This window comes from Mauremys mutica, chromosome 3, assembly GCF_020497125.1.
Source record: "Mauremys mutica isolate MM-2020 ecotype Southern chromosome 3, ASM2049712v1, whole genome shotgun sequence".
Classification (NCBI taxonomy): domain Eukaryota; kingdom Metazoa; phylum Chordata; order Testudines; family Geoemydidae; genus Mauremys; species Mauremys mutica.
Window position 1 is genome coordinate 23,490,298 of NC_059074.1, and position 27,337 is coordinate 23,517,634.

At 45.8% G+C, this 27,337-nt stretch overlaps 1 protein-coding gene across 1 annotated transcript; it reads right to left on the reverse strand.

Moving 5' to 3' along the window:
* Positions 1 to 361: 361 nt before the first annotated feature.
* LOC123366124 (b(0,+)-type amino acid transporter 1-like) lies at positions 362 to 26,751 on the reverse strand. The gene is made up of 6 exons (XM_045009260.1): positions 26,008 to 26,751; positions 11,754 to 11,887; positions 5,870 to 5,999; positions 4,128 to 4,252; positions 3,397 to 3,484; positions 362 to 595 (listed from the first exon to the last, which is right to left on the reverse strand). The coding sequence occupies exons 1-6, from the start codon at positions 26,749 to 26,751 to the stop codon at positions 362 to 364; spliced, it is 1,455 nt and encodes a 484-aa protein (XP_044865195.1).
* Between the last annotated feature and the right edge of the window lie 586 nt (positions 26,752 to 27,337).

Below are 27,337 nucleotides of genomic sequence, written 5' to 3' on the forward strand. Positions count from 1 at the left end.
TAAATTTGACAAATGTAATGATAAAACAGTTTCCTTGATTGAATAAAAGTATGAATCCTTCATGAGAATTCCTCTTCCTCTTTGCCAGGATAGAAATATACATGATGCACTGTGGAGTCTTCAGCAATGGTTGGAGGTCCAGAATATGTGTGTGGAAGGAATAATGTATCCCCAGAATACACAAGGAATCTTCCATTGGCTCATGTCTATCTACCAGATGTTTTTGTTCCATTTTCTTCCAATCTGCTTAATGTAGTTATTCTGCTTCCCCTATGAACAAGCTATTTTGCACATATATCTCAAACAAATATGGTCTTCAGTATTGGAATAAATAAGTAGGAGCAGCCAACAGTGTAGTAAATCAGTTCGTGTTCTTAGCAGTCGGGGCAACTTCCAGGAGCAGCTGGAGATGCAAAGTGACTCTCTGTAAAAACTGGGGATGGCGTTTGTAATGAACTAATGGGAAGTAAACAATGATACCACTAAGGATGAATAGGATGACATAGAGGAACTCGATCTGCGGTTGGTCGATGACTGGAGCCAGCACCAGGTACACAGATGCAATCAGCACAATTATTGGTATAATAATTGGAACCTGTGAAAGCAAAACATCTCTGTAAAGGACCATATATATCCTGGGCCTGACCCTGTGAAGTTCTGAATGCCCTCCCCATCCTGGAATAGCACTTTCCAGGAGGCACTCAGCACCTTGCAAAACTGGGCCTTTGGGCCCAAACTCTTCAGCCAGCCATTAAACCTGTGTGCGCATGTTCTAGGTACACTGAGGATTATGAACACAGAACCACAAATCCTCTAATGGTGTCTGACTGATCACTTGTACTTGTGTAATGCCAACAGACCTGGTCATCGGCAGGCAGGATCGAACCTGGGACAGCTGAAGCTTGGTGTACAGCCTAAGGCTGTAGCAGACTCATTAATCTCTAGAACAGGGGTAGGCAACCTACGGCATGCATGCCAAAGGCACACTCAAGCTGATTTTCAGTGGCACTCACATTGCCTGGATCCTGGTCTGGGGGGACTCTGCATTTTAATTTAATTTTAAATGAAGCTTCTTAAACATTTTTAAAACCTTATTTACTTTACATACAACAATAGTTTAGTTGTATAATATATAGACTTATAGAGAGAGACGTTCTAAAAAACATTAAAATGTATGACTGACACGCGAAACCTTAAATTACAGTGAATAAATGAAGACTTAGCACAGCACTTCTGAGAGGTTGCCGACCCCTGCTCCAGATGGTCTAGATGCCACTAGAGGGGGACAGAGTGCCACACCAAGCAGATAGAGGTTACACATGCACCGACAGGTGGATGCCCAAGTAGCCTATTTCTGTAATTTTCGCCTTAAAAATATTTAATCCAAAACTTACATTTAAATTAAGTTTAAATTTAATTTAATTTAAAATTTCACCAAAGACCTGTAAATAAACAAGAGGGAATAATCCTGCACTGACAGGGAGATAGGTTAGATGCCCCAATTGTTCTTTTCCATCTCTAACTGCGTGATTCCTTCCTGAAAGTAGGGTATCGAACTGCCGAGGGCAACGGTGTTGTGCTTGTTTAATAGGGAGAGCATGGATGGGACCCTCCACAGATCTCCCTAGCCTTACTGCTCAGCAGCACTGCTCTGCCTGCCTCAGCCCCTGCTCACTCCCAACTGGGCCTCAACCCTTCTGGCAAAATTCTAATAAAAACTCTAGTTTTACTTGGGGTGTGAACATGTTTCTCTTGCAGACAATGGTGTGTCACAAGGACAGATCCTTCTATGGCCACTGCCATGTTAGCCAAGGTCAGGGGACCTCAGGAGTTAGTGACATGAGTTGCTACAGTTTGAGCTAAAGAGACAAAACTATCAAGCTAAAAATGGTAACAGGTCCATTACCTGTGTGAACTGAGACTCGGGAGGCACATAAAACACACTGAATAGGGGATTGCACTTCCACCAGGGCCGCCCAGAGCGGGGGGGCAAGAGGGGCAATTTGCCCCAGGCCCCGGGCCCAGCAGGGGCCCCCACGAGAGTTGTTCGGGGCCCCTGGAGCAGGGTCCTTCACTCGCTCTGGGGGCCCCGGAAAACTCTCGCAGGGCCCAGGCCCCCGGAGCTTCTTTGCTCCCGGTCTTCGCTGGCCGGGGTCCTTCCACTCCGGGATAGAAGGATCCCCCCGCTGCCGAATTACCATCGAAGCGGGACCCGCCGCCAGAGTGCAGCCGGTCTTCGGCGGTAAGTCGGCGGCGGGGGGTCCTTCCGTTCCGGGACCCGCCGCCGAAGTGCCCCGAAGACCCGTGGTGGGGGCTGCACTTCGGCGGCGGGTCCCGCTTCGGTGGTAAGTCGGCGGCGGGGGGTCCCCGCCGCGGGTCTTTGGGGCACTTTGGCAGCGGGTCCCAGAACGGAAGGACCCCCCAGCTGCCGACTTACTGCCGAAGCGGGGGCCCCCCGCCGCCGAAGACCCCGGGCCCCCGGAATCCTCTGGGCGGCCCTGACTTCCACTGTTTCATTCTTTAGCCAACAACATGGAGTTCGCTGTCTTAGTTTCAGGACAGAATCACAGGTAATAGGTGCCTTACTGGGACTTTTCCATCACCCTGCCAGTGCAGGGCCATGCTCCACTGTACCGTCACTAGTGCTTTGTCAAGTCTAGCTTTAAATATTAACCCTGCTCCACGCCTCATGGAGAACCCCAAAATCTATGCATTGCCCCATCCCAAAGAAAAGCCAATGGATTGTGAATGGAGCCTGCTCTGTGTTCTCTTTTTCAGTGAACCCCTCTATGCCTAGGAACTCTCCTTTCTAAAGAGTTCCCCGCCTAACAGGAGAAGCCCTGCAGCACATCTTCTCTGGAGCTGCGCAATCCGTCGGGGCACTGGAGAGAGGAACAGGTGACTCCAGAACAGGACCTCATAGGGATCCCATGAGCTAAGCTGTATTTGGGAACCAGTACCCTAGGAAGCAAACATGTGCCCCAGCCATGGCAAAATGACTCAGGAGCTCCTTTTAGAGGGCTCCTTTTCCTAGATCCTCTTCTCACGGATTCGCCTGCAGAAGGGGATGACCCATCCCAGGAGTAGCCAGAAGTAGCTTTTGAGATCAGAATCTGATTTTATTTTCCTCTCCCATCCTTAAAAAGAAGCAGTGTCTGAGATCCAGGCCTAAAGATAAACCTTCCCTGGTGTGAAGGGCAGTGGTTTTTTATTTTTTTACATACAATACATGTTTAATTAGCTTTAGAGCAGTTTCCTCGCAGGTAGCTATCTGTCTCCATAGTACACTAATGTTCAGCCCTTCCAGACGGGATTAAAGAGAATATTTGGTAAAGTCTATCATGGCTGCAACATCATTCTCACTTCCATGGGCAACATATTTTTTTTTAATTTTACCTTATATGATCTTGGCAGTTCCGGTTTCTTAATCTTTAAGTACAGGAGACCAGCAATAGTTGTGCCATAGAAAAGCCAAGCTGTAAAACTGCAAAAAAAAAAGGTTACTACATTGAGTTCAGGAATTAGATCAGCTGACTATAAAAGCATTGTTTTTCAGATAGCAACTGTGTGTATCTTTAAGAAAGTGCACTGCTTAAAAAGGAAAGGAATCATTAACTTTAGTACAAAAGAGCCCCTTTTAATTGTCCTAAATCCAACACTTAATATACACTCCATTTTTCTCACCTACAGTGATCAAAACTTTAAAATGGAGAAAATATCATTAGCCATTGGAACAATTTACCAAGTTTGTGGTAGATTCTCCATCACTAGCAATTTTTAAATAAAAGATTAGATGCTTTTCTATATATGCTCTAGTTCAAACAGGAATTGATTCTGAAAAATCCTGTGCTTGTATTATATAGTGTCAGACGAGAGGATCACAGTGGCTTCTTCTTATAATCTATGAAAACAACAGGTATGGATCCATTTGTAAATTACTGCGAATCACAGCAGCATTCACATGTCACAAATTTGTTAGTCACACACTTTCCCTTCTTCTCTCCCCCGGCAATTGTTAGCTAGAAAATGATAACCTGAGCTAACGAAGGCAGCAGGTAGAGAGAATGTATTAAAAATGTAAAAACAGATTCTGGGAAGGGGAGGGGAAATGGAAATATTAACCATACCTGAAGAAGTTTACTATGCTGCTGAAGTTTCCTGGTATTATCATTATTAAAGCCATGGCTGATGTAAATATCAGAGCAGGGGAAGGCGTGAGGCATCTCACATGAGCCATGGACAGAATATCTGGCTGAAAGTCAAAGCAAAGGGTAACAGACAGACAATTCTGAAATGCATACTCATGTTCCCATAGGCTGCAGTGGGAGTTTTGCCTGAAGCAAGCGTTCAGGATTGGGATCTTAACCAGCAGCTAAGTGCTCTAATAAAAAAGCAGTTCTACTCTGAAGAGTGTAAGCATGGAACGCCTCAAGGCTATTTTTATCATGGCTCAATGATTTCCTATCAGATTTGCTCAGGCTGCAAATAAAAGAGGGGATTCTGTCAGTCTGTAGCCTCTAGCTGGTACCAGAAAGCCAAGTCAGATTCTTTCTGGATCATTAATCATCATTAATAATAAAGATTCTGAAAGCAAATCCTGCCATGTTCCATCTGGGCAGCCTCATTGTTCTCCAGCTCTGCTACTTTCAGTTACTTTCCAGTGGGACTTGACATCAGTGGGACCATTTGGGGAACTAAGCATCTAGAAACGAAAGACTGTTGCAACCAGCCCCCAAACAACCCCTGATTTGTTACAGAATGTGGGGTAACTTGCTAGCTTTTCCCTTGCTTGGTTCTGAATGGGAGGGTTTAAAGAGAGCACTCTGTCTAATTTCTGAAATGAGTATAGGTGCTCAGTTATAATACTACCCTACTGCCTGAAAAGCAGGGTAATGGCATACATTCTGAACTACCTGTTAATGCACATGCTCAGAGCTTTCAGATCCCAAACTGCCCAGAGCATCATATACAGCCCAGAACTTTCTATGTATGGATGACACCATCTTTCATTTCTAAAAGGAGCCATGCGACACATAACCTCCTGAGTTGTTTGCATGGGCCCAGGCATTTAAACACACTGAAGAGTCCATGAGCTGAGGCCGTAGGGGATGCAGAGTCTTACACTTATGCAAGTGGGAGGAGAAATGAGGGAGAGCAAGAACTATAATAGGAGGGTGCTAGAAGGAACACAGCTTCCCTGCTAAGTGCAGAGAAAGAGCTCCCCTTCTTCTCCTTGGCATAGGGGTCAGCACGCCCTCACAGCTCCCCTCCCCTCCGCCCCACCCTGTTTCAATTTACTTTAACCATTGAGAGAGATCCTTAAGTGTGAAAGACTTTGAGACTATGTCTACACTCAACGTTTTTGATAGTTCCCCTCGACCCCACCCCACCATTGAGCTAATACATGTGCAGCTTCAGCTCCAGCAATGGTGTGAGCACGAATGTAGCCAATGTGCAGGTATTTCCACCACAGTAGATGACCTGGGGGTAAAAAAAAGCCCACACCTCATCTGCACGCTCTGTTGCTGGTGCTCAGAGCCGCACCTTTCCACATGCAGACAAGCCCGAATGGGGAGAGTTTATGAACAATGTCTGATTCTGCATCACCTCCCACTTCAGCCATGGCTGGGCCAGCAGCAACCGAAGAGTCAATCCACAGAGTTTTCTAAACTCCTGCAGCAAAAGGGGCTAATATTTCTAATGTGTGTGTTTTTAAAAAAAACAAAACAGACGAGGGGGGTCAAACAATGAGGATGTCTTTATATATCAGTAAATGGCTCAAAGCAGCTTTTTCCCCTTTTTTGCTTCACGTGCCACCATTAAGGGGGAAATAGCACAAACCTTGAATAGACAGTTTCCACTCCCTTACCATATGGCCTTCCCTTGAAGCAATATAGCACACACGGCCTCCACTGAAAAACGTTCCGTTCGCTGACCCAAATGAAGACAGCGCAACTGACAATGAGATCACCCAGACCCAGCTGCCCAGAACTTTATTCCTAAGTGACAAGGAAATAAAACAGCAAAGCGACAGATCATGCAAAAGCAAATGGTTTTAAACATGACAGAGGAAGACAATCAGTCTCTCTCCCTTAATTCATCTTTAACTAGTTGTGCAATGCTGTGGCCAGCAGAGGCGGTCATCCTGACCAACTGGAAAAATGCCCTTAAGGAATGGTAGTTCATGTTTTTTTATGCCGAGGATTGAACCCTGGATTGCATTCATTCAAGAAATGCAGTGTGACTGTTACACCATGGGCCTATGTTCGCTGTCATTGAAGTTAATAGCAAAAGTCCTATTGATTTTAATAGGAGTAGGATTGGGGCCTCTTGTTTAATTGTCTAAAGAGGCAGGAGAGAAATCCTGGGAAGAATGCTGACGTGAAACCGAAGGGTTGTCAGAGGTTTTTTTAAATGATTATTATTACCAAAAAACAAACAAACAAACAAAGAAAGAATGAAACAACAACCCCCTCAAACATGCATTAAAAGCATAGTTCTTTAAATCCACGTGTACATTTCTCAACACCTCGGCATTAGTTACTGCCCTGTTGCTTTATGATTCCAGAGTACATTCTGAGAGACATGCTAGAGTTGCATTTCTTTGAGTCCAGAAAACAGTTTATGGATTGTCCAAGGAAGGTTGCTAAACACAGGGGACCTGATTCTCCTCTCTCACTGGAGTAAATCAGGCATGACTCCGTATCAGTCAATAGAGTTACACTGGTTTAAAATCAGTAAGAGGATAATCAGAACCATAAAAACTGGGGCAGGCTTCATCCAGCTTGGTGTTCCCCTAACAAACCAAATGTAAGGTTGCAGAGGTCTCTGGAGGCAGATGCTGGGATGATAGCCTCTTGTTCCTGCCTATAAACTGGTACTTAAAACTAAATTCTACCTTTGGGGATGATGGAGGGTGAAATTAACAATAGTAAATGTATTACAACAACATTGGCCTGTCAAAGAAATCACCATTTGTGTGCATTTAATGGACCAAAATCCCAGATCCAAACATCTTCAGGGGGTTAAACTAAATGATCCTTGCGGTCCTTTCTAACCCAATCATTTTATGCTTGAAATCTCAATCTGAATTTTGTGGCTTGAACCCATCTGTACCACTGTAAAGAAAAAGGGAGAGAGAAAACAATGTGTGTGAGGGGGAGTGGGCAGTGGGAGACGGGGACATGGCAGCATTTGCAGCAGATTGTATTGGAAGCCACTAGATTTGGATTATACTTTCAGCCTGGCTAAGGCTCGGCCACCCTGTTTCAGTCTTGTCAATCCCAGGAGTTCAAAAATCATGAGTTAAGTCCCTTCCAAAATACGAGATGAGCTTACAAATCATAATATAAAAAATATTAAAAGGGAGAAGGGTGTTTGCCTTCTGTTTTTTGAGCCTTTATTGTTCATCATTTCAAGCTTTTCTCTGAATCTAGGAGGGCTCCACCTTTAAAAAAAATTAAGGTGAGGGCCTCACATAATCCCATGACTTCAGAAGGTGGGGCTTTCAGAAAAAACTCCAAATATCACCAGGATTGCAATAAAGTCTCAAGAGTTGGCAACCCCACTGGTTTGCACCTACAAAATTGGCAGCTGCACTTTTGGGGCTCTGAAAATGAACTTCAGGTGCAAATCTGAGATGCTTTCTCAAGGTGCAACCATTTAGATTTGCATTTGCTACCCAATTGCTGACTCGAAAGAAATGCTGAGGCAGTTCTGTGGATGCAAATTATACCCAAAGGGAGACCGTGCTTCTGAAATTTCAGCCATAATTATCTGAGGGAGGACAAGAGTTCAGGAACTCCTAGCTCCCTGTCCTGTGCTCTGGCCACTAGATAATGCATTTCTCTAGCAGCTTTTTTTACTTTAACCAGCAGTTAACACGTGACTTTCAGAGTTCTTGCACTGCTGCTGGAACCTTCACTCATGCTCCATAAGCATCTTGCCCTACCCACTTCCTGGTCACCTTGGGCCTCCCCCTCCTCCCTCAGACATGCACTGCACCCACCTCCTGGTTTCTGGGGCCATGTTTCTTCCAAAGCTGTGCTCTCAGGGTGAAAAGGTTAGTCAAGCAGGAGAAGGAGGCAGGTTATAAAACAGATAACTCACAAATAACACATTAATCAGGAATGACAGGAAAGGAAGTGCAGAGAAAGTTCATGCCCCCAGAACTTAATGGGGTTTTGTAACTGGTTTGAGCAGAACACTGGTCCTTTGACCTCCTGTTTTCAATTATATTAAGGGTTATTAACAATGCAGTAAGAGCATAATTGAGTTCTTAAAACCTGAGCTGTTGTCTCATATCCCTAGAAACAAAGGTCCTGTTGAATTTTAATAAGAATAGAGATTGCCTCAGTGTTTGTGGCCAAAATTTGTCCTCCCATCCCATGAACAACTTATTTAGAAGTGTGGTGGATTCTCTGTCATTTGAAGTCTTAAAATCAGGGTTGTATGGCTTTCTAAAAGATATGCTATATCTCACCCAGAAGCCAGGGGCTTGATGCAGGAATCACTTGATGAAATTCTATGGTCTGTGTATGCAGGGTGTGGAGAATGAGGGAGTGATGTGTTGGCTTTTTATAAATATCTTTTGTACCTCAGATTATCTGTTTAATATTATCCTGCCTAACAGCAAGGAGTTCAATTTAAGGAAGTTGTTAGAGTGGGGACAAACAGGAAATGAAACAGTGGAACTATCATGGAGAATGCTAGGGGACCTCGAGGAAACAATGGGGAAGATGTTAATGGAGGGATATCCCCTGCTTAGCTCCAGCCAGGCTAGAATGGTTTACTTTTCCCAAGGCAAAGCCTAGGACCAAAGAAGAATACTAAACCATCGCAGGACACGGGCCTTGAAAAGAGACACGGAGTGATCGAGTTGGAGAGGCTGCCCAGGGAATGTCAGTGAGCAGCAATAAAAGGAGACACATGGAAAAAGACACAGAAGTTGCAGCAAGCAGGCCAGCTGCTTCTCCTGTCCTAGAGGTGGATGTAACTGGGAGCTTGCAGTGAACAGGTAAAGGTGTTACAGAGTGTGGGGGAGACAAGGCTCTGCTTTGAACAGGGGGTTGGACTAGATGACCTCCTGAGGTCCCTTCCAACACTGATATTCTATGATTCTATGATTCACCCCTGGCTTCCTGCAATTCACCGTGACTTTCAGCCGGTCAGTAACACAGAAGGTTTATTTAGACGACAGAAACACAGTCCAAGACAGGTCTTGCAGACAACAGGACCCCTCAGTTAGGTCAATCTTAGGGGAGGGAGGGCAGGGAGGCCAGAGCCCTGTTGGGAGGCCAGAGCCCCATCTGGGCTCCCCTCCATTTTCCCAGCCAGCTCCAAACTGAAACTCCCTCCGTCATCTCACTCGCCTCCCCCCGGCTCCTCCCCCCAGCCTTTGTCCAATTTCCCGGGCAGAGGTGTCACCTGGCCTCCAACCCCCTTCCTGGGTTCTCATGTTACGTGCTCAGGTATCCTCCCTCAAGGAAAGTCTCCCATCCCCAATGCCGCCAGTCCCAGCGAAAACTCCCCTGCAACCTTCCCAGGTCAATACTCCCCCCTCAGTATTCAAAGAACACATTAAGAACATTCCCCCTTCGTCACAAAAGGGAAGGGGATTTATTATTTTTATGAATATTGTGCATGCTCTGTGTGTTTATTTACATGGAGTTAGATCAGAAAGGGGGATAATAGGGGAATCTAGCTGGAAAGGTAACACAATGGCCTGGACAGCGCACATCCCAACAAACACTCAAACACAGTGGCCAAGTTAACAGCTGTGGTGAGGCAGTTCTTGTACCCGACCCTGGTGACATAGCCATGTCTACACTATGGGGACTATAGTGGCATACCTACAGCACAGAAGCTATGCCAGTGTAGCCCTGTAATGTAGACACAGACAGAAGGGGGTTTTCTGTCGCTGGAGGAACACCACCTCCCTAAGCAATGGCAAATGGGTCGATGGAAGCATTCTTTCATCAGCTTAGTTGCATCTACACCAAGGATTAGCTTGGCATAACGACAGTGCTCATTGGGATGGATTTTTCACATCCCTGAGCGCCAAGGTTTGTCGAGCTAAACCACCCTTATGCAGTTTTGCCAAGGTTGGGAACCTGGAGATCAAAAGATGCTGATCAGTTACAAGATCCGTCCTGCAGGGAGTTGTCAGCTGGCACAGGCTGACACAGACTGACTGAGAGTCAGGGTCTGCAGCAAGCAGGCTGTCGCTTGGTCCCCAAGTGAATGGGGGACACCAAGGCTAAGTCATGGCTATCTGGGGGCTTGAGGGAATGCCAAGAGTAGGTAAGACAGTACGAGGATAGTTGTCTTTGTTGTCTGAAATCCATTTCTCTGCATGCTGAGAGCCTGTTGGCAAATGAATCACGCTTTGTTCTCAAGAAGCTGCTTCTATGTCACTGCACACTGTTAATCTCCACAGGCATCCAAAGGGAAACTCTTGCAGGTGCCCAGCCCATTGGGCCTACTTGGTAACACGGTTGATGACAACCAGGGGTCATAATCCAGAGACCCAGTTGGAGAGTGTTTGAATTGTGGGTCTGTAGCAGGGCGACAACTCACCCCTGCGGCGCCTCCGGCTGATCGTCCAGGGAATTAGCTCACCAGCCTCCAGAGCGCCCTCTGCAGGCCGGCGTCTCACCTTGCCGCTGGCCCCGTGTCCCTCCCGGACCCCGGTGCCCCTTCTCTCAGGGTTCTGCCCCCTGCAGTACCCCACAGTGTCACTGGGTCTCCCCTCCCTGGGGAACCCCCAACCCCTATCCCCACCTCGCCTCAGTCTTTGGCTACTGCCAGTCACCGTCTAGCACCCGCTCACTGGGGCAGACTGCAGTGTAAAAGCCACTCATCACTGGCAAGGGGGGTTTGGACCTGCTGCCTCTGCCTACCCTTGGGCTGCCCCTCTGCAACTCCAGTACCCCTTCCGGCCTTTGTCAAGGCCTGCAGCCTGGGGCTTTCCAGGCCAGAGCTCCCCAGCTCCTCTGGCCTTTCCCCAGCCCTGCTCCAGTCTAGGTACCCTTCTCAGCTCCCAGCAGCCAGGCCCATCCCTCTCAACCCTAGAGAGAGACTGTGCCTGAGTGCCAGTCTAGCAGCCCCTTTATAGGGCCAGCTGCAGCCTGATTGGGGTGTGGCCCCAACCGTGACTACTTCCCCAATCAGCCCAGGCTTTGCTTCGCAGCCTGAGCCCTATCCCAGGGCTGGCTTTGACCCTTCCAGGGCCGGAGCAGGCGACCACCCCGCTACTGGGTCCTATTCCCAAGAGAAGTGGAGGCACAGGCCTGTTACTTGAAAGGGGTGCACTAAGGGGGTTGAAAAAGGGTCTAAGAAGACACACTTTACCCAAGGCCTGAGCCAGAGTCCAGAATAGATCAGACTAGCCCTTTCTGGCCTGTGAGCTTTTGCGTGGCATAATCTCACTCTATGGGTCCATCTCGGTGGTACTGTGTTTATATGGCTTGGGAGGTGCTCTGGAAATCTTTGGGCTGATAAAAATATAAAAAATAATCCAGTGCTCTAATAATAATATAGCACTTTTCCATCCGTGGATCTCAAAGCCTCTTACAAAAGAAGTTAGTGTCATTATCCCTATCTTACAGGTGGGGAAACAGGTGAAGTGACCTGCCCGAGGTCACTCAGCAGGCCAGTGGCAGGGCGGCGAGTAGCACTTAGTTCTCCTGAATGCCAGTCTGGTGCCCTAGCCACTGGGCCGCAGTGACACTGTTAGTACACACATAGCTCACCCCCAGCTGATGGCCACAGCGCCCGAAGACAGAAGTTCGGCTGGAGTCAGGGCTGCGAAGTAGCTCACGTTTACCAGCAAATATAGGCATGTCACCAAAGGAATGGCAATCGTCATCGCTCTTGGAAGGTTCACCTAGGGAAGAGATAAAGAAGGATGAGCTAAGGGCTCCAGCACCGCGATGGATATTTACAGCTGCTTCTTGCTGATGGCCAACTCACTCTGGAATTGAAATCTTCATTGACAATTAATGCACAGCAAAACCTTTGATAGGGTGAGTGTGGACATGGTCACATGTACATTCTTGTGCCATAACCTATTTTATTGAATTCCCATGAACCACTGTAAAGCATTTAGCAGCGGCTATAACAGAGTTCCTGTGTCCCTGTGTGCCTGAGCATTTGTTGACTAGCACGCTGAACAGAGATAGGGACTGAAGGGAAAGGGATGCAGGTTCTGATAGGGCCTGGGTGGGAAAAGAACAATTTTATGACACTTATGGTTACGGTTGCTTAAAGACTGAAACCCGCCCCACTTCCCTCTCTTCCACTTCCTGCCCTTTGCAAATGGGAGTTGCATGGAGGGGGAGGAGAGGTGGTGGCTTGGGTATGGGTCCGGGAAGGGAAAGGGAACCATTTGTTGGTCCAAGGAAAGGCAGGGCACTCTATTCTCCCTGTGACCATTGCAAATGTTTATTACCATTCCCAGTCCATGCGGCCTCTCTCTACACTGAGTCACTTTGCAGAAGCGGGGAGAAGTGGGGGTGAGTGAGGCATCCTCTCTGGCAGTACCGACACAATGCCGTATCCCTTAGCAGTGGAGAGGTGTTAATCCAAAGGTGTAGTGAAGAAAAGGCACTTCTGTGGTTTCCCTGTCCCTTTCAGTGCTGCTCACTGAACACAGGGGTTGGACTTTCTGGTGATGCGGGGGGAAGGGGGATGAGTTCAGGGGTGAGTGGATGTTTTCTGTTGTTCTTTGTTCCTTTACCATGGGAAGGAAACTCTGTCTGCTAGCTAGTCAATTTCCTCTCAAATTTCCACCCAGCCCTGAGGGCATAATTCAGCAAATATTTGGTGCAGCAGAAATTCAAGCTGGTTCCCCGGGTTTAACAGCAGGGCAAATGGGCGTGGTCCAGCTCCCTAGTTCACCAAACTCCTCCACTCAGCAATAGTGGGGTCACCCTTATTAGAAACATCTCTCTAGCATAGGTGGCCGGGTGCCCTCCACAGTCTTTTCCATTCTGGTATATTCAGGACTGCTATGTTCTCCAAGCGACGGGCAGCCTTTAAAGAACAGAACGGTGACTTGTACCATGACCCCTGAAAGAAACGAACCCACCCCACACGCTGTAAACATTGCATTTTAATAAAAGTAAGGCAGGTATCCTACCATTTTAAATCTCGGCTGCTTCCTTGTGGGCTGCCAAAGTAGTATGAAAGAAGGGGGCTGTAACAGCTGCATTGCCTGGATTCTAAAAAGTATCAATACTGTGGCCTTCAGCAGTACAGTTGTGTTATGTGAGGGGATTTAGGTTCCTTCCAAGATAAAAATGAAATATAATGCTACCCGGGTCTTTGTCATGGCAAGACTTTCTGCTGCTGAGAGGGAACCCATTCTGGTGGTAGGGCAGAGGGGCACCCCAGACATGTCAAGGACTCTGGAGGACCTGCCTGTTGGTGTAGACAGGAGTCAGGGGCAGTTGGACTTTCCTAGGGCAAGAGAGGATCAGGCTCTTAGGCAGGATGAGGCATTCCTGCAAATGGAGACACAGCACGGGCAATGGGAGTGCACAGAGGAAATAGACTCATGCACTCATACAGCCCCTAGTTCAACTGGTAGCGTAATGTTTTCAGGGCCTGCCCACTGCTGGGGGCACTGCTCCTTTACGGGAACAGGCAACACCACCTCTTCCTTCTCCAGCAGCAGTGAATCCCATCTCCCTCCCTGCTGGGGAGGGGCATGCTGGATGCCCAGCACTATGTCCTCCTCAGTCACCAAAATCCCCTCTTGAAGGATCCCGGTCCAGTCCTAGTACAGCCTGTGTTCGGCCTCCAGACCCCACACAGGAGATGTCCCCATTTGTCACACCACACAATAGTCCACGGGCATTCCCCCTCTTCTCAAGGAGAGGAGAAGGTTGTGGAGATGTCTTTGCATAAAGTAATTTTTGCCCACTTGTAAGGGAATTTGGCTATGGGGGGAGGGTCATTTGTTCCTGTTACAAACCGTTCTTGTTCCACGTATATATGTTAATACAGGGGTCTCAAAGTCCCGGCCCGTGGGCCATCTGGGGCCCAAGAACCTCCCCACTGCGGCCCGTGGAAACTTTTAAAAAAGTTCTTTCATCTGGCCCTCGTAGCTGCCGGCTGGGAGGAGGGAGGGTGGGAGGGGAGTGGGCAGGAGAGATTCACATGCCCCTTCCCCCAACATTGCTCCATCCTGCTCCATCCAACCCCTCCCAGGGGTTGCACTCGGCAATGTGTCATTCATAAAACTTTTGAGGTCTGTTGCCTGGGGGACATGCACCTCGGGCAGCTTGGCTACCTGCAAGCAGTTCCCTATCCCTGCTGTTGCTAGTGGGGCCATGACCCATGCAGCCACGCTGCCAGCTCTGTCTGCTGCAGGCACTGCCCGCCGCAGCTCCCATTGGCTGGGGGAGAGTGACAGAGATACCATTACTAGTCGCCGGGCAGAGTCAGCCAGGGCGGCATGAGGCCAAGGGAGCGAGGGAAAAGAGTGGGAAACAGGCTAGTAGATGGCGTGACTCATGAGGCTCCTATAACAGCGTGAGGGGGCATGTTGCCTCCGTCCCCCTCCCCGAGCGCTGACTCCGTGGCCAATGGGAGCTCCAGGAGCGGTGCCTGCAGGGAGGCAATGTGCCTGGTGCTGGCAGATAAGATAAGGTGAAGATAAGAAGAAAGGAAAGAGGTTCTTTCTAGCTGTCGGCACTGCAGGTCTGTGTAATGAAATGGGGCCCTTTATTTACTTTTTTACCCACTGTCCCATGTCATGTTGGTAGGTTGTGTAGGAGAAGGCCATCTCAGCAGGAGCATCAGGAGGCACTGAACCTGATGGGAGCATAATCCCAGATACACAACACAGGGAGGGTTAGAATCACCCACTGCCCCATCTCTTTAGGGTAGTAGCCAGGCTCCTCACCACCTGCATCTGACCAGTGGGCAGACCATGACTGGGTCTCCTCAGCCGCTTTTGTGCCCAGCAAGGTCCTGCTGTCAGCAGAGCATGGAGTGTGGGAAAGTGGAGCAGGAACTGCCTCATGGTAGGATGGTCTTGGTGAAGGTGTTTGGTGGTCCCTGAGAGACTTTATCACCGAGTACAAACAGACTAACTCATGCGTGAACTGCAAAGGTAAAGTTGCTGTTTTAAAAGACTACAATATCAAACGACATTACACAACGAAACATGCGCAGCAATATGATAAATGTCAGGGAGAACACAGAGAGAAGATGGTCTTACCATTGAAAAAAGAATTAGCGAAGCAGCAGCAGCTCTCTAAAGATATCGATGGGCAGCTCATTGAGAAAAGCACAGCTTTCCGCGCATGTTCAATCACAATTGACGAGAGTACCGATTTGGTTGACAGTATGCAGCTTGCCATATTTGGGAGAGACGTTGATGAAAACTTGGCAGTAACTGAAGAATTACTCAGCTTTTCCACAATGCGTGGTAGAACAACGGCCAGTGACATTTTTCACTGCCTCACAGAAGCACTGGAACAATACGGTCTGCCGAAGCACTTGTTAGCAAGCTTAACCACTGACGGGGCCTCAGAAATCATTGGTCAAAAACAGGGCCGCCCAGAGGATTCCGGGGGCCTGTGGTCTTCGGCGGCGGGTCCCGCTTCAGCGGTAATTCGGCGCCTGGGGGTCCTTCCACCCCCCGGAGCTGAAGGACCCCCTGCCAGCGAAGACCGGGAGCAGAAGAAGCTCCAGGGGCCCGGGCCTCGCGAGAGTTTTCTGGGGCCACCGGAGCGAGTGAAGGACCCTGCTCCAGGGGCCCCAAAAAACTCTCATGGGGGCCCCTGCGGGGCTCGGGGCCTGGGGCAAATTGCCCCACAGCCCCCCACCCCCCACCCCCCCGGGCAGCCCTGGTCAAAAAAATGGATTAGTAGCACTAGTGCAAAGAAAACTGGCCGAGCAAAACGCTAAGCAACCAATAGCATTACACTGCATCATTCACCAACAAGCACTGTGTGGTCAATCTTTGAAATCTGATAATGTCATGTCAGTTGTTGTGAAATGTGTGAATTACATTTGCTCCAGGTGCTTGCAGCACAGACAGTTTCCTGCTTTCTTGGAGGAAATTAAATCTAAATACGGTGATTTGCTCTACTTCACTGAGGTGCACTGGCTAAGCAGGAGTTCTACTTTAAAGAGATTCTTTGAATTGAAAACAGAGGTGAAAAGATTCATGGAAGAAATTAAAATGCCTGTACCAGAATTTGAAGATCACAAATGGATGACAGATCTTGCTTTCCTTGTTGACGTAACACAAGAGCTGAATATCCTAAACCTGAAGCTGCAAGGTCCAGGTCAGCTGGTTACAGCAGTGTATGATAATCTGAGAGCATTCACAACTAAACTAAAATTGTGGAAAAATCAGATTTCTCAGGGGAATCTCACTCATTTCCTAGCATGCAAGTCACTTGTGGAAGAGCTCAGCTCTGAAATACAGTTCAGTGGTTCTGAATACACTACTAAACTTGACTTGATTTTGTAAGAATTTGATCAGCCATTTTCAGATTTCAGAAAGCACAAAGAAAGCTTCAATATGTTTGCTAATCCGTTTTCTGTTGATGTGGAAACAGAACCATATGATTTACAAATGGAACTCATTGATATACAGTGCCACACATCTTTAAAGACTAAATCCAGAGAAACCAAGGATGTCACAGAGTTCTTCAGACAGCCACCACCATCTTTCCCAAATCTTTGCAAAACCTTCAGAAAAATCATGTCCTTGTTGGGTAGCACTTACATTTGTGAGAAAAAAATTTCCACAGTGAATATAAACAAGTCAAAATACCAAACACAACCTTTTGGTGCACACCTTGCTGCAGTCCTGAAGGTTTCAACTGCTCAGTCACCAAGGCCAAACATCAACAAACTGACAGAACTGAAGCATTGCCAGGTGTCTGGCAAACACTAAAAACTCTCTGGCAGGTGAAGAATTGTATAAAGCTGTATGACAGTTTTATTATTTCTAAAAAATTCAAAATAAAAAATACAATATAAACCTTTTCTTTTCTGAACACCATCTTCAGTGACGTTATTGGCCCGCTGGGAGGATTTGAGGACTGGCACTGGCCCTACGGTAAATTGAGTTTGAGACCCCTGCGCTGCTTCCCCAGTGACTGGTAGGGGAACCAGGGCCCATCCATGCTCCGGGTACCAGTCCAGGCACTCTCAAATCAGCACCATCCTAAACCTTGCTGCCATTTTCCTGAGCCTTTTCCTACTCCATCCCATCAGGCGTCTGCTCCACCACCCTTGTATAAGCTTGGGAAAGCAGTTCTGTCTTGTGCCCACTGGCTGTGGAAGTATTCCCATTGAGCCCCACATAGTTTATACAAAGCAAGCTCACCATGATAATCCAAACCCCATGGGCCACACTGGCATCCAGATGGGTCCACAGGTATTGCCCAAAAGCGCATTTCACTACCATTCTGTAGCTACTCGGTCTGTAGTTTAATTCCCTTTTTCTTGGGTCAGAGATGTCGGGGTGAGGCTTCATGAGCCATGGTAGGAGTGGGTACGCAAAGTCCCCAGAATAAATGTCGGCACAGAAGCACCATACATAGTTACATTGTTTTGGAAGAATAAATTCCCGTCTTTCCCTTTGTGGAAGCAGGGAAATAATTAACAAGGATTCTCAATGTCCTTTTTAGTCAGGAATTCCTGGACTTTGGCAATGTCAGTGTAGTGGGTGTTTCTTCTTCTTCTTTCTGAAGCAGTTGTGGTCCAGCATTTTACAGGGGAGATTACCAGGACATCACCCTGTAATGGGTTTGCTTTTTTTAGAAAAGTTTAAAGGCACAGTAGGTTTGTTAGTGGACAAGGGAGAGGTTATAAGCACGTTATTTTTTTTTATTTTTTTTGCTGTTTAGATGCACAGTGGAATTAGAAGAAAGAATAGGCTAATTATTAGTAGGAAATTTTTTTTGATGTGGAGGGGTTTTTTTGCAGTGAGAATTTTGGGTTTAAGCAGTTAGTTTGTGGCATTTTACAGCGGTGTTGGTAGTTAACAGGACTTGGAAAGGGCTTTTTTAGCGTGGAGCCAAGGCAGTTTTTTGTTGATGGATTTTTATGGAGACTTAGTTTTTTGGTTTTAATGAGTGGCAGGGTTGCACAGGATTTTTTGGTAGTGCTTTTTTTACCTGTGTATAAAAAGACTTAATACATTTTATTAGTGCTTGACAATATTTAAGCATTATGTTATTTATTAAATGAATGTTTATTTGAGCTTAGGTTAGTGGGGGTGCAGCTGGTAGTTGCATTGGGCGTTTTGTTAAAATTTTATGAGGGCTGAGTTTAGTTTTTTGATTGGGAATGGCTTTTATATTTATTAGTGCTAAAGGAAGGGCATTTGGCCATTTTAAGTTTGTTTTAGCACAAATTTTGGCCAGTTTATTTATTTTTTTTTAATTTTGATTTGGCGTTTTATTGTTTTAGCAGACTGTGGGTGGTGAGGGCAGTGAGCTGCATATAACTTTTTTATAATTTGTTTAGTAAAATGAGTTTTACGATTACTGTTGATATTTATAGGGATGCCAAAACATGGTACAAAATTTTTAAGCAAAATTTTACAACAGTTTTGACATTTGCTTTTTTGCAGGGAAAAGCTTTAACTTAATTGGTAAATATATTAACTAAAACTAATACATATTTATAACTATAACATTTAGATATTTAAATAAAATTAATTTGAATATTTATAAAAGGTTTTTAAGGAGGAGGGTGGGCTGCCCGCTGCACACTAATTTTGTTTAACTGCAGCAATTATTTTTTTTTTTTTTGGTAGTTAGCTAAGTTTTAGCCGTGAGTGGTGTTTTTGACTGGGGCCAGCGCTTTATTTTTAGACTGAGCATGTTAGCTATTTTTTTTTAACCTTTTTATTTTTTTTTAATTTTTATTTTTTTTAACTACGATGCATTTTTACTTGGTTTGGACTAATACCATGAGGCGGTATGACAACCCCTCTTGAGGCGGTAAAAACCCCTTAGCACTGGTGCATTTTAATGCATTTACCTATGCATTACTTTATGCATTTATCTATGCATTACCTTGTTGGCCAACTTAGCAGTTTTTAATACTGCTATAAACTAACCTTGTTGGGGCCTTTCCCCAATACCACTCTGCATTTGATCTTGCTGCATAGTTAATACGTTCAGATGGCGTGAGCCCAACAGAGACAGACGTCCTCACGGACAGTCCTCCTCCGATACCCCAATAGAGATTTTAAACGGTCTTATACCTTTTATGTGGCGCCATGGGGTTCGAAGGGGAATGATCTGTAGTAGCCGTCTGTGGGTCTGTGGGCGTTGCCATCCCGGACGAGCCCCCAAATTGTCGGAGAAAAACTCAGTTTTTGCTTTTTGTTTGGGTGCAGCAAAATTAAATACTTTATTATTTTTTTAGTAATTACAATGGAGGGAGAGAGTGCTATAGGACACAGGGTCGCCCCAGTCCTGGACAGGTCTTTTAACTGATAAACAATTACAGCAAGCCTTTATACTTTTGTTACAGACAATAACTAACAATAATACAGACAATAAAAAGCAACACTACATTTTGTTTATACATAAGCCATTCTGCTATCTTATTTGTCTTACTCCTAAGAAAAGCAAGCCTGCATATTTGGTTATTAGTTACAAGGTCGTAATAACTTTGTACACAGTTCTTGTTCTTTCGCCTTGCACTATCCTTGCTTTTACAAGTCTTACGTTATTAGGGTTACAGTATGGCCTGACTTTTGCTAACTGACTGACATGCATTAAAATCCCCTTCAAATCCTTGTTAATTATTTCCCTGCTTCCACACCCTGAAGTACAACCCCAATCTCCGGAGCACCCTGGCATCATGGACCTTCCCTGTGTGTCCAGAGTTTAAATTCATGAACTAACCCCTGCGGTCCACCAAGCCTTGAAGAACTAGTGAATAGTAACCTTTGCAGTTCACATACTTACTGGCCCCTTTTAGTGGGAAAACTGTAGGGATGTGTGTTCTGTCCATGGCCCCGCACAATTAGGAAAAATCATCCTCTGAAATCCTACTATAATTTCAGAGACTTGCATTATGCCAACCACGCATCGGTAGATTACAGCATTGACAGCATGGCATATCTGTACAACCACCATCCCAACAGTTGACTTCCCAACCCTGAACTGGTTGGCAACTGACCGATAGCTGTCCAGGTGTTGCCTGATTTCCCTGAAAGGGAAATAGCCAGCCGCTTCTGCACTGGTATGGGTTTCTGAGATCGAATGGTCTAGCCGTGGGGGCTTGGTGCAAGCTCCTGGCACAACTGAATGAAGGTCTGCTTCCTCATTCTGAAGTTCTGAGGCACTGGTCATCATCCCAGGATTCCAGCATGATGTCATCCCACCACACTGTGCCACTTCTCTGGGACCAGAAGTGGTGGCCCACTCATGGCATACCATCATGATCCCAGCATTCAAACCATCCATTCCATGGGACCTGAGTGGATTTTCATTCCCCCTCTGGGTCAGCCATCTTCATCACCTGACAGCTCTCTGAACTAATTCCATCCACTGTCCAGTACTGCACCCCATGAACATTTGTTCTGCGAGTAATAGCAGAAGCAGAACCACATCTTCCTGGACCTGTTCCATACCTCCAACACAGTTTGGCAGAAGGGAAAGACGAGTGGGAGCTAACGTTGTCAAGTGCATGGAGGCGGGGTACAGTACCAGCGACATGCAGCAAGGTGGTTCTCAGAGTGTGTCCAGCAATGCATAGGACTCTGGGATACCACTAATGTCACATACCAAAAAGGGGCAGTGCAGATGCAGATATATGCCTTTGCACAGCATATACCAGTGCCCAGCATGGCATATGTAGACACACGTCATGGATACGGGATACACAGTATATGCACATTGTCATAAATAAACAGATCAGGGTTAAGGTCTCTTTTACCTGTAAAGGGTTAACAAGCTCAGTAACCTGATGAACACCTGACCAGAGGACCAATCAAGGGACAGGATAATTTCAAATCTCTGTGGAGGGAAGCCTTTGTCTGTGTTTCTTTGTCTGGAGTTAGTCTCTTTTTGGATTTAAGAGAGGCCAGTCATATCCTTCAAGTTCTCCAAGTTTCCTGAAATAGCCTCTTCTATTCAATATAGTGAGTATTAGTTAAAAAGGCGGATTAGTCTTTTGAGTTACTTTCTGTATTTGCAATTGTGTGTTTGCTGGATAAATTCTTTATTCCTGTTTGCTGTTACTTTGATTATTCTGAGGAGGAGAGAGGGGGGAAGTCCTCTCCAGGTTTATAAGTCAGACCCTGTGATATTTTCCATCCTGGTATTACAGAGATAGTGTACTTTCTTTCTTTCTTTCTTTAATAAAATCTTTTCTTTTTTAGAACTTGATTGATTTCTTCCCTTGTTTGGATTTTCAAGGGAAGGGGAGGGGGGAAAAGTGAATCCCTCTTTGTTTGATTCAAGGAGTTTGAATCAAGGTATCTCTCCCAAGGACAAGGGGAGGGGGAAGAAGGTGGGGGAAATGGATTATTTCCCTTTGTGCTGAGATTCAAGGTGTTTGGATCTGTGTTCCCCAGGAAAAGTTTTTGGGGGAACAGGGAGTGTGTCAGACACTTAAAACTTGACTGGTGGCAGCGAGAACCAGATCTAAACTAGGATTTTAGTTTAGAGGAGTCCATGCAGGTCCCCATCTGGTGAACGCTAAAGTTCAAAGTGGGGAATAAACCTATGACACACATGTAACCCTGTACACTCTTAAGTGCAGATGTAGTCAAAGTGAAATCATGTTTTTCACACAATACCTTCACCATGGACTCAGTCCCGAGGTCCTCACTCAGGCAACAATTCTATTGACTTGAGTGAGTTTTGCCTGAATAAGGACTGAAAGACTGGGCCTTGAATGCAGAAGTTCACTATAACTGTCCATAGCCAAGGTCCTTCACTGGGACATTCATGTATAATTGTTTGCTTCCCCAACCATGTGCTTACAAACTCTCTTTACAATTGTGACTGCCAGGGGTTGGAGAAGAAGGGATCAGGAGTAGAAGTGAGGGGAACAGAGGAAGACCACGGTCAGGAGCAGCCTTGTGTGTACCATCAGTGCCCTCACACCCACTCTTATCTATCTAGGTATTTAGATAGATCCAGAGGTGAAAGGAAGCCTGTCTGGTCTGGTCCAGGGTACCAGCAAGAGCCGGTACACCGCCAACCATACCAGCTTCCCCAGGCCAGCAATTTAAAGGGTCTGGGGCTCCCAGCAGCGGCCGGAGCCCCTGGTCCTTTAAATCTCCACCCGAGCCCCAGGCCACTGCCACCGCTGCTACCCCGGGGCTCCGGCAGCGGGGCTCGGGTGGCAATTTAAAGGGCCTGGGGCTCCGCTGTGGTAGCGGAGGCTGGAGCCCCGGGCCCTTTAAATCGCCACCCGAGCCCCGGGGCTCCCGAATTCCTCTGGAGCTGGTAGCTCCGGCAGTGATTTAAAGGGCTTGGGGCTCCCAGCCACCACTACTGCAGCTGGAGCCACAGGCCCTTTAAATCTGGATTTCAAGGGCCTGGGGGATTTAAAGGCCCAGCCTCTTCCAGTTGAGCCCCCAACCCACCCCCCACTCAGGACTCCGGCGTACCAGTAAGTCCTTTAAGACAAGTTACTTTCACCCCTGGATAGATCTATAATCAGAGTAGCTGGCACCACTAAGTGTTTAAAATACAAATAACAATATCAGTCTCGTCCGTCCTTCCCATCCTGTAGGAGAATTAGCTTAATTTGTTTAGAATTGTTTTATTTTGTGTGTGTGTGTGAGAGAGAGACTGTGTGTGTGTAAGAGAGAGAGAGACCAGGGGGTGCAGCAGGTGCTGGTACAGAACTGAAGTCTACAGGAGCATGGCTGTATCATGGGGAGACTCCTGCTAGAGAGACTGTATGCTGAGGAACAAAGAGGAAAGACATCTGCACCACAGATAGTCCCAATTTTGGAAATACCTCTGTGATTCCTCCAAAGGACCACACAGACGCATGCCAGTTTGTCCTGGTCTGAACCAAAGAGTTGGTGTGACCAGTAGCTAGTTCAGGATTTGCTAACTGTGTTATACCCTAACGACATGTATTGTTTAGTGTAACATTCTCACTAATTTATGACTTTCATTCTATCCCTGCCCTGGGAATAAAGATCTCTTTTGTTTTCAGAGCGCCTGTCATTCTTGGAATGACATCAAATGTTAAATGCCTACATGGCTCTTATAGCTGCACAGACAACACTTGCTCCAAAGCTTGTGGTGTAATGTTTGTATGTGCCATTGCACAGGCCTATCTGAGACAAGATGAGGGTCAGTTACACTTATAATTATTATGTGTATGGCAATAGTGCCTAGAAACACCAGCTGAGATCAGGGTCCCCTTCGGCTAGACATCATACAAACCCATAGACAGCTCCTGCCTTGATTGATTTACAATCTAAATAGACAAGACCGACAAAGGGTGGGTGGGAAACAGAGACATAGGGAGGTGAAATTACTTGCCCACGGTTATACAGTAAGTCAGTAGCAGAGCCAGGAATAGAATCCAGGTCTCTTTGAACTCCAGGCCAATGCCCTACCCACTAGACATACTATCTCCCAACATGTTCTCATAAAATGTCCCTTATTTATTGGTTAGTTTCTGAGGGTCCAGTTATGACTGAATAATGATTTTCCAAGGGTGCCATCTGTTTAGCCACAACTCTTTAAGATTACAAGCTATCATTTCCCACCAGAAAGTACTCCTTTCCTAACGGAGAAAAAAATTATAATTATGTTGTCAAGTGAATAATTAAACCAAGCATTTACAAAGATGTATTGTACTTTAATCTGCTGCATGACTCTTGATCATTTTAACGTTAGCTTATCTGCTGCCAATCCTGAAGACCACCTGTTTTGTTGCATCATCCAATGAATGTTTCCCTGAAATTGCTGAACATTCAACACGTCAAAGGGTTAGATCAGATTTAGATCACAGCTCATAGGTGACAATTAGCCCTAACTGTCCTATGGAGTTTTGTGATATGAATACTTGTCCATTGATAACTGGACTGAGAGCACGGTGAGGATTTTTGGCCTGTGTTATGCAGCAAATCAGTTTAGGTGATTGTAACGGTTCCTACTGGCCTTAACATCTATGAACGATCAAATACTAAACACAGGGGGTTTTACTGAAGATATCACAAATGGAAATCACCTGACCAAAATTCTTCCTGTTCCCACATGTGCTGTGGAACAGTGTGCTGTATTTCCGTAGATTGTCTCCCTCCACCCTAAAGGTGTCTGCCTTTCAGTGTTTAAAATTCGTTGGGTAGAAGTGCTGTGTAATGTAAGATATTCATTGTAATTTAAATTACCATTGAATTGTGCACCTTCTATTAGATCTGTGAATTTGTTTGGTGCTGCACTGGTATGAAATATGCTCTGTATACTTTTGCACTCACATGGCTCCATTCAACCAAAGATTGGTGACTATTTTAATCCCCAATATATGGAGAGAGAAAATAAGAACATAAGAACGGCCATACTGGGTCAGACCAAAGGTCCATCAAGCCCAGTATCCTGTCTTCTGACAGTGGCCAATGGCAGGTGCCCCAAAGGGAATGAACAGACAGGTTATCATCAAGTGATCCATGCCCTGTCACCCAATCCCAGCTTCTGGCAAACAGAGGCTAGGGACACCATTCCTGCCCATCCTGGATAATAGCCATTGATGGACCTATCTTCCATGAATCTATCTAGCTCCGTTTTGAACCTTGTTTATAGTATTGGGTTTCACAACATCCTCTGGCAAGGAGTTCCAGAGGTTGCCAGTGTGTTGTGTGAAAAAATACTTTCTTGTGTTTGTTTTAAACCTGCTACCTATTAATTTCATTTGGTGGCCCCTTATTCTTGTTTTATGAGAAGGAGTAAATAACAATTCCTTATTTACTTTCTCTATACCACTCATGATTTTATAGACCTCTGTCATATCCCCCCTTAGTTGCCTCTTTTCCAGGCTGAATAGTCCCAGTTTTATTAATCTCTCCTCATACGGAAGCCGTTCTATACCCCTAATCATCTTTGTTCCCTTTTCTGAACCTTTTCCAATTCCAATATATCTTTTTTGAGATGGGGCGACCACATCTGCACGCAGTATTCAAGGTGTGGGTGTACCATGGATTTATATAGAGGCAACATGATATTTTCTGTCTTATTATCTATCCCTTTCTTGATGATTCCCAACATTCTGTTTGCTTTTTTGACTGCTGCTGTACATTGAGTGTATGATTTCAGAGAACTATTCACAATGACTCCAAAATCTCTTTCTTGAGTGGTAACAGCTAATTTAGACCCCATCATTGTATATGTGTTAGGATTATGTTTTCCAATGTGCATTACTTTGCATTTATCAACATTAAATTTCATCTGCCATTTTGTTGCCCAGTCACCCAGTTTTGTGAGATCCTTTTGTAGCTCTTCACAGTCTGCCTGGGACTTAACTATCTTGAGTAGTTTTGTATCATCTGCAAATTTTGCCACCTCACCGTTTACCCCTTTTTCCAGATGGTTTATGAATATTGTAAATAGGACTGGGCCCAGTACAGATCCCTGGGGGACACCACTATTTACCTCTCTCCATTCTGAAAACGGACCATTTATTCCTACCCTTTGTTTCCTATCTTTTAACCCGTTACAAATCCATGAGACGACCTTCCCTCTTATCCCATGACTGCTTATTTTGCTTAAGAGCCTTTGGTGAGGGACCTTGTCAAAGGCTTTCTGAAAATCTAAATACACTATATCCACTGGATCTCGTTTGTCTGCATGCTTGTTAAATAAGGCATAGAGAAGTTAAATGGTTTGCTCAAAATCACAAACAAGTCAGGGACACAGCCCAGCTTGCTTGGCTCCGTGCTTTAACCACTAGACAGCATTGCCCCTCTCATTAACTTTAAAAAAAAATCAAGGGTGCTATTTGCAAAATTAAACAAATAAAGTAAAATCAGTATAATTCACTCACTTCAGGCTTCCTAAGTTCCTCGGTCACAAAATTCAGATTGTTCCATCCATCGTAGGACCACAGTCCCTGATAAAATGCCACTCCAACTGGCCCAATACCTGCAGTTGTGTTTTGAAAGGCATCCTGGAAACTTTGTGTGTGTCCATTGATGAGCAACACCACTCCGCCTATCACGATGACCAGCAAAACTAACAGTTTGGCCACTGTAAATATGTTCATAATGGCTGTGGCCAGCCTCACATTGAGACAATTAATGATGGTTAAAAGCAGGATACAGCTAGCAGCCGTACACTTGACCACTACCTGAGGGGTTGAGCATCCTTGGTAAAATGGAGCAACAGCATATTTGGCAAAGCTTAAAGAGATACCTGCCATGCTGGCAGGCCTTACCACGATGATGGAAGTGTATGCGAAAAGAAAAGCAGGAAGAGAGCCAAAATTCCTTAAGATATAAATATAGTCCCCACCTGACTCTTTAATTATAGTCCCAAGTTCAGCATAAGATAGGGCTCCAAACATGACCAGCAGACCACAAGCAGCCCAGATGATGAGAGCACCTGCAGGACTACCCATATGGTACAGCACCCACTCTGGAGACATAAAGATCCCAGACCCTATCATGGTTCCAGCAATTAACGACACAGCGCTAATCAGTCCAACCTCTCGCTTCAGCCTTAAAGTCCCCATCCCTTCACTCGGATCTGCAGCCGAACTAGAAGAATCTACTGTCCTCCTTTCCCTCATAATGGAGCTGTTAGTATATGTTGCTTCAGAGAAGATGTAAAATAGCAAGACTCGGTGTTTCAGGTAAGGACTGTCTCAATCCTTAAGGTCACAGTTAATAATTACAGCAGTTAAGTTACTTCAGATGTTACTGTTCAGTGATTTATAGACTGTCATGAGATATATAAACTTTTTTGTTGCCTTCCTTTCCTTTTATTACCATCTTATGATGTGTTATAACACAGTGCCGCGTTACCCTGTTTCACCCTGGCTCAGGTGCTGAGCCTCTTTCACTCCCATTGTAAGCTATGGGAATAGTCTGCCCTCAACACACCAGAGGAGGTGCTCAGCACCTTGCAGGATTGTGTAATCCTGATTAGCTTGCAGTTTTGCATGTTATATGTCTGTGTAAATCCAAAGAGAAGCTGCAGACAAGCTTAATTCCCATACAAATAGCACTTTATTCTCTGAGGCTGATTAAAAGTCGCTATTCAAGCAATTTTCAGAACTGGTACTGTAGACCCTGCATGCTGCTGGAGCTTCGAACTTGGTTTTTCATTCCATATCAAGGAGCTGTTTAACAGGTTCTTCCCCAAAAGGCTGGTTA

Bases quoted from the DNA above. Each gene is read 5' to 3' on its own strand.
- LOC123366124 (XM_045009260.1), bottom strand. From the start codon at position 26,751: ATGAGGGAAAGGAGGACAGTAGATTCTTCTAGTTCGGCTGCAGATCCG. The intron at 6,000-11,753 runs GTGAGCTATGTG...CTTGTCACTTAG, and splicing joins GCTGTGGCCATCAGCTGGGG to GAATAAAGTTCTGGGCAGCT. The intron at 596-3,396 runs GTAAAATTAAAA...TTGCTTTCACAG, and splicing joins AACTGCCAAGATCATATAAG to GTTCCAATTATTATACCAAT.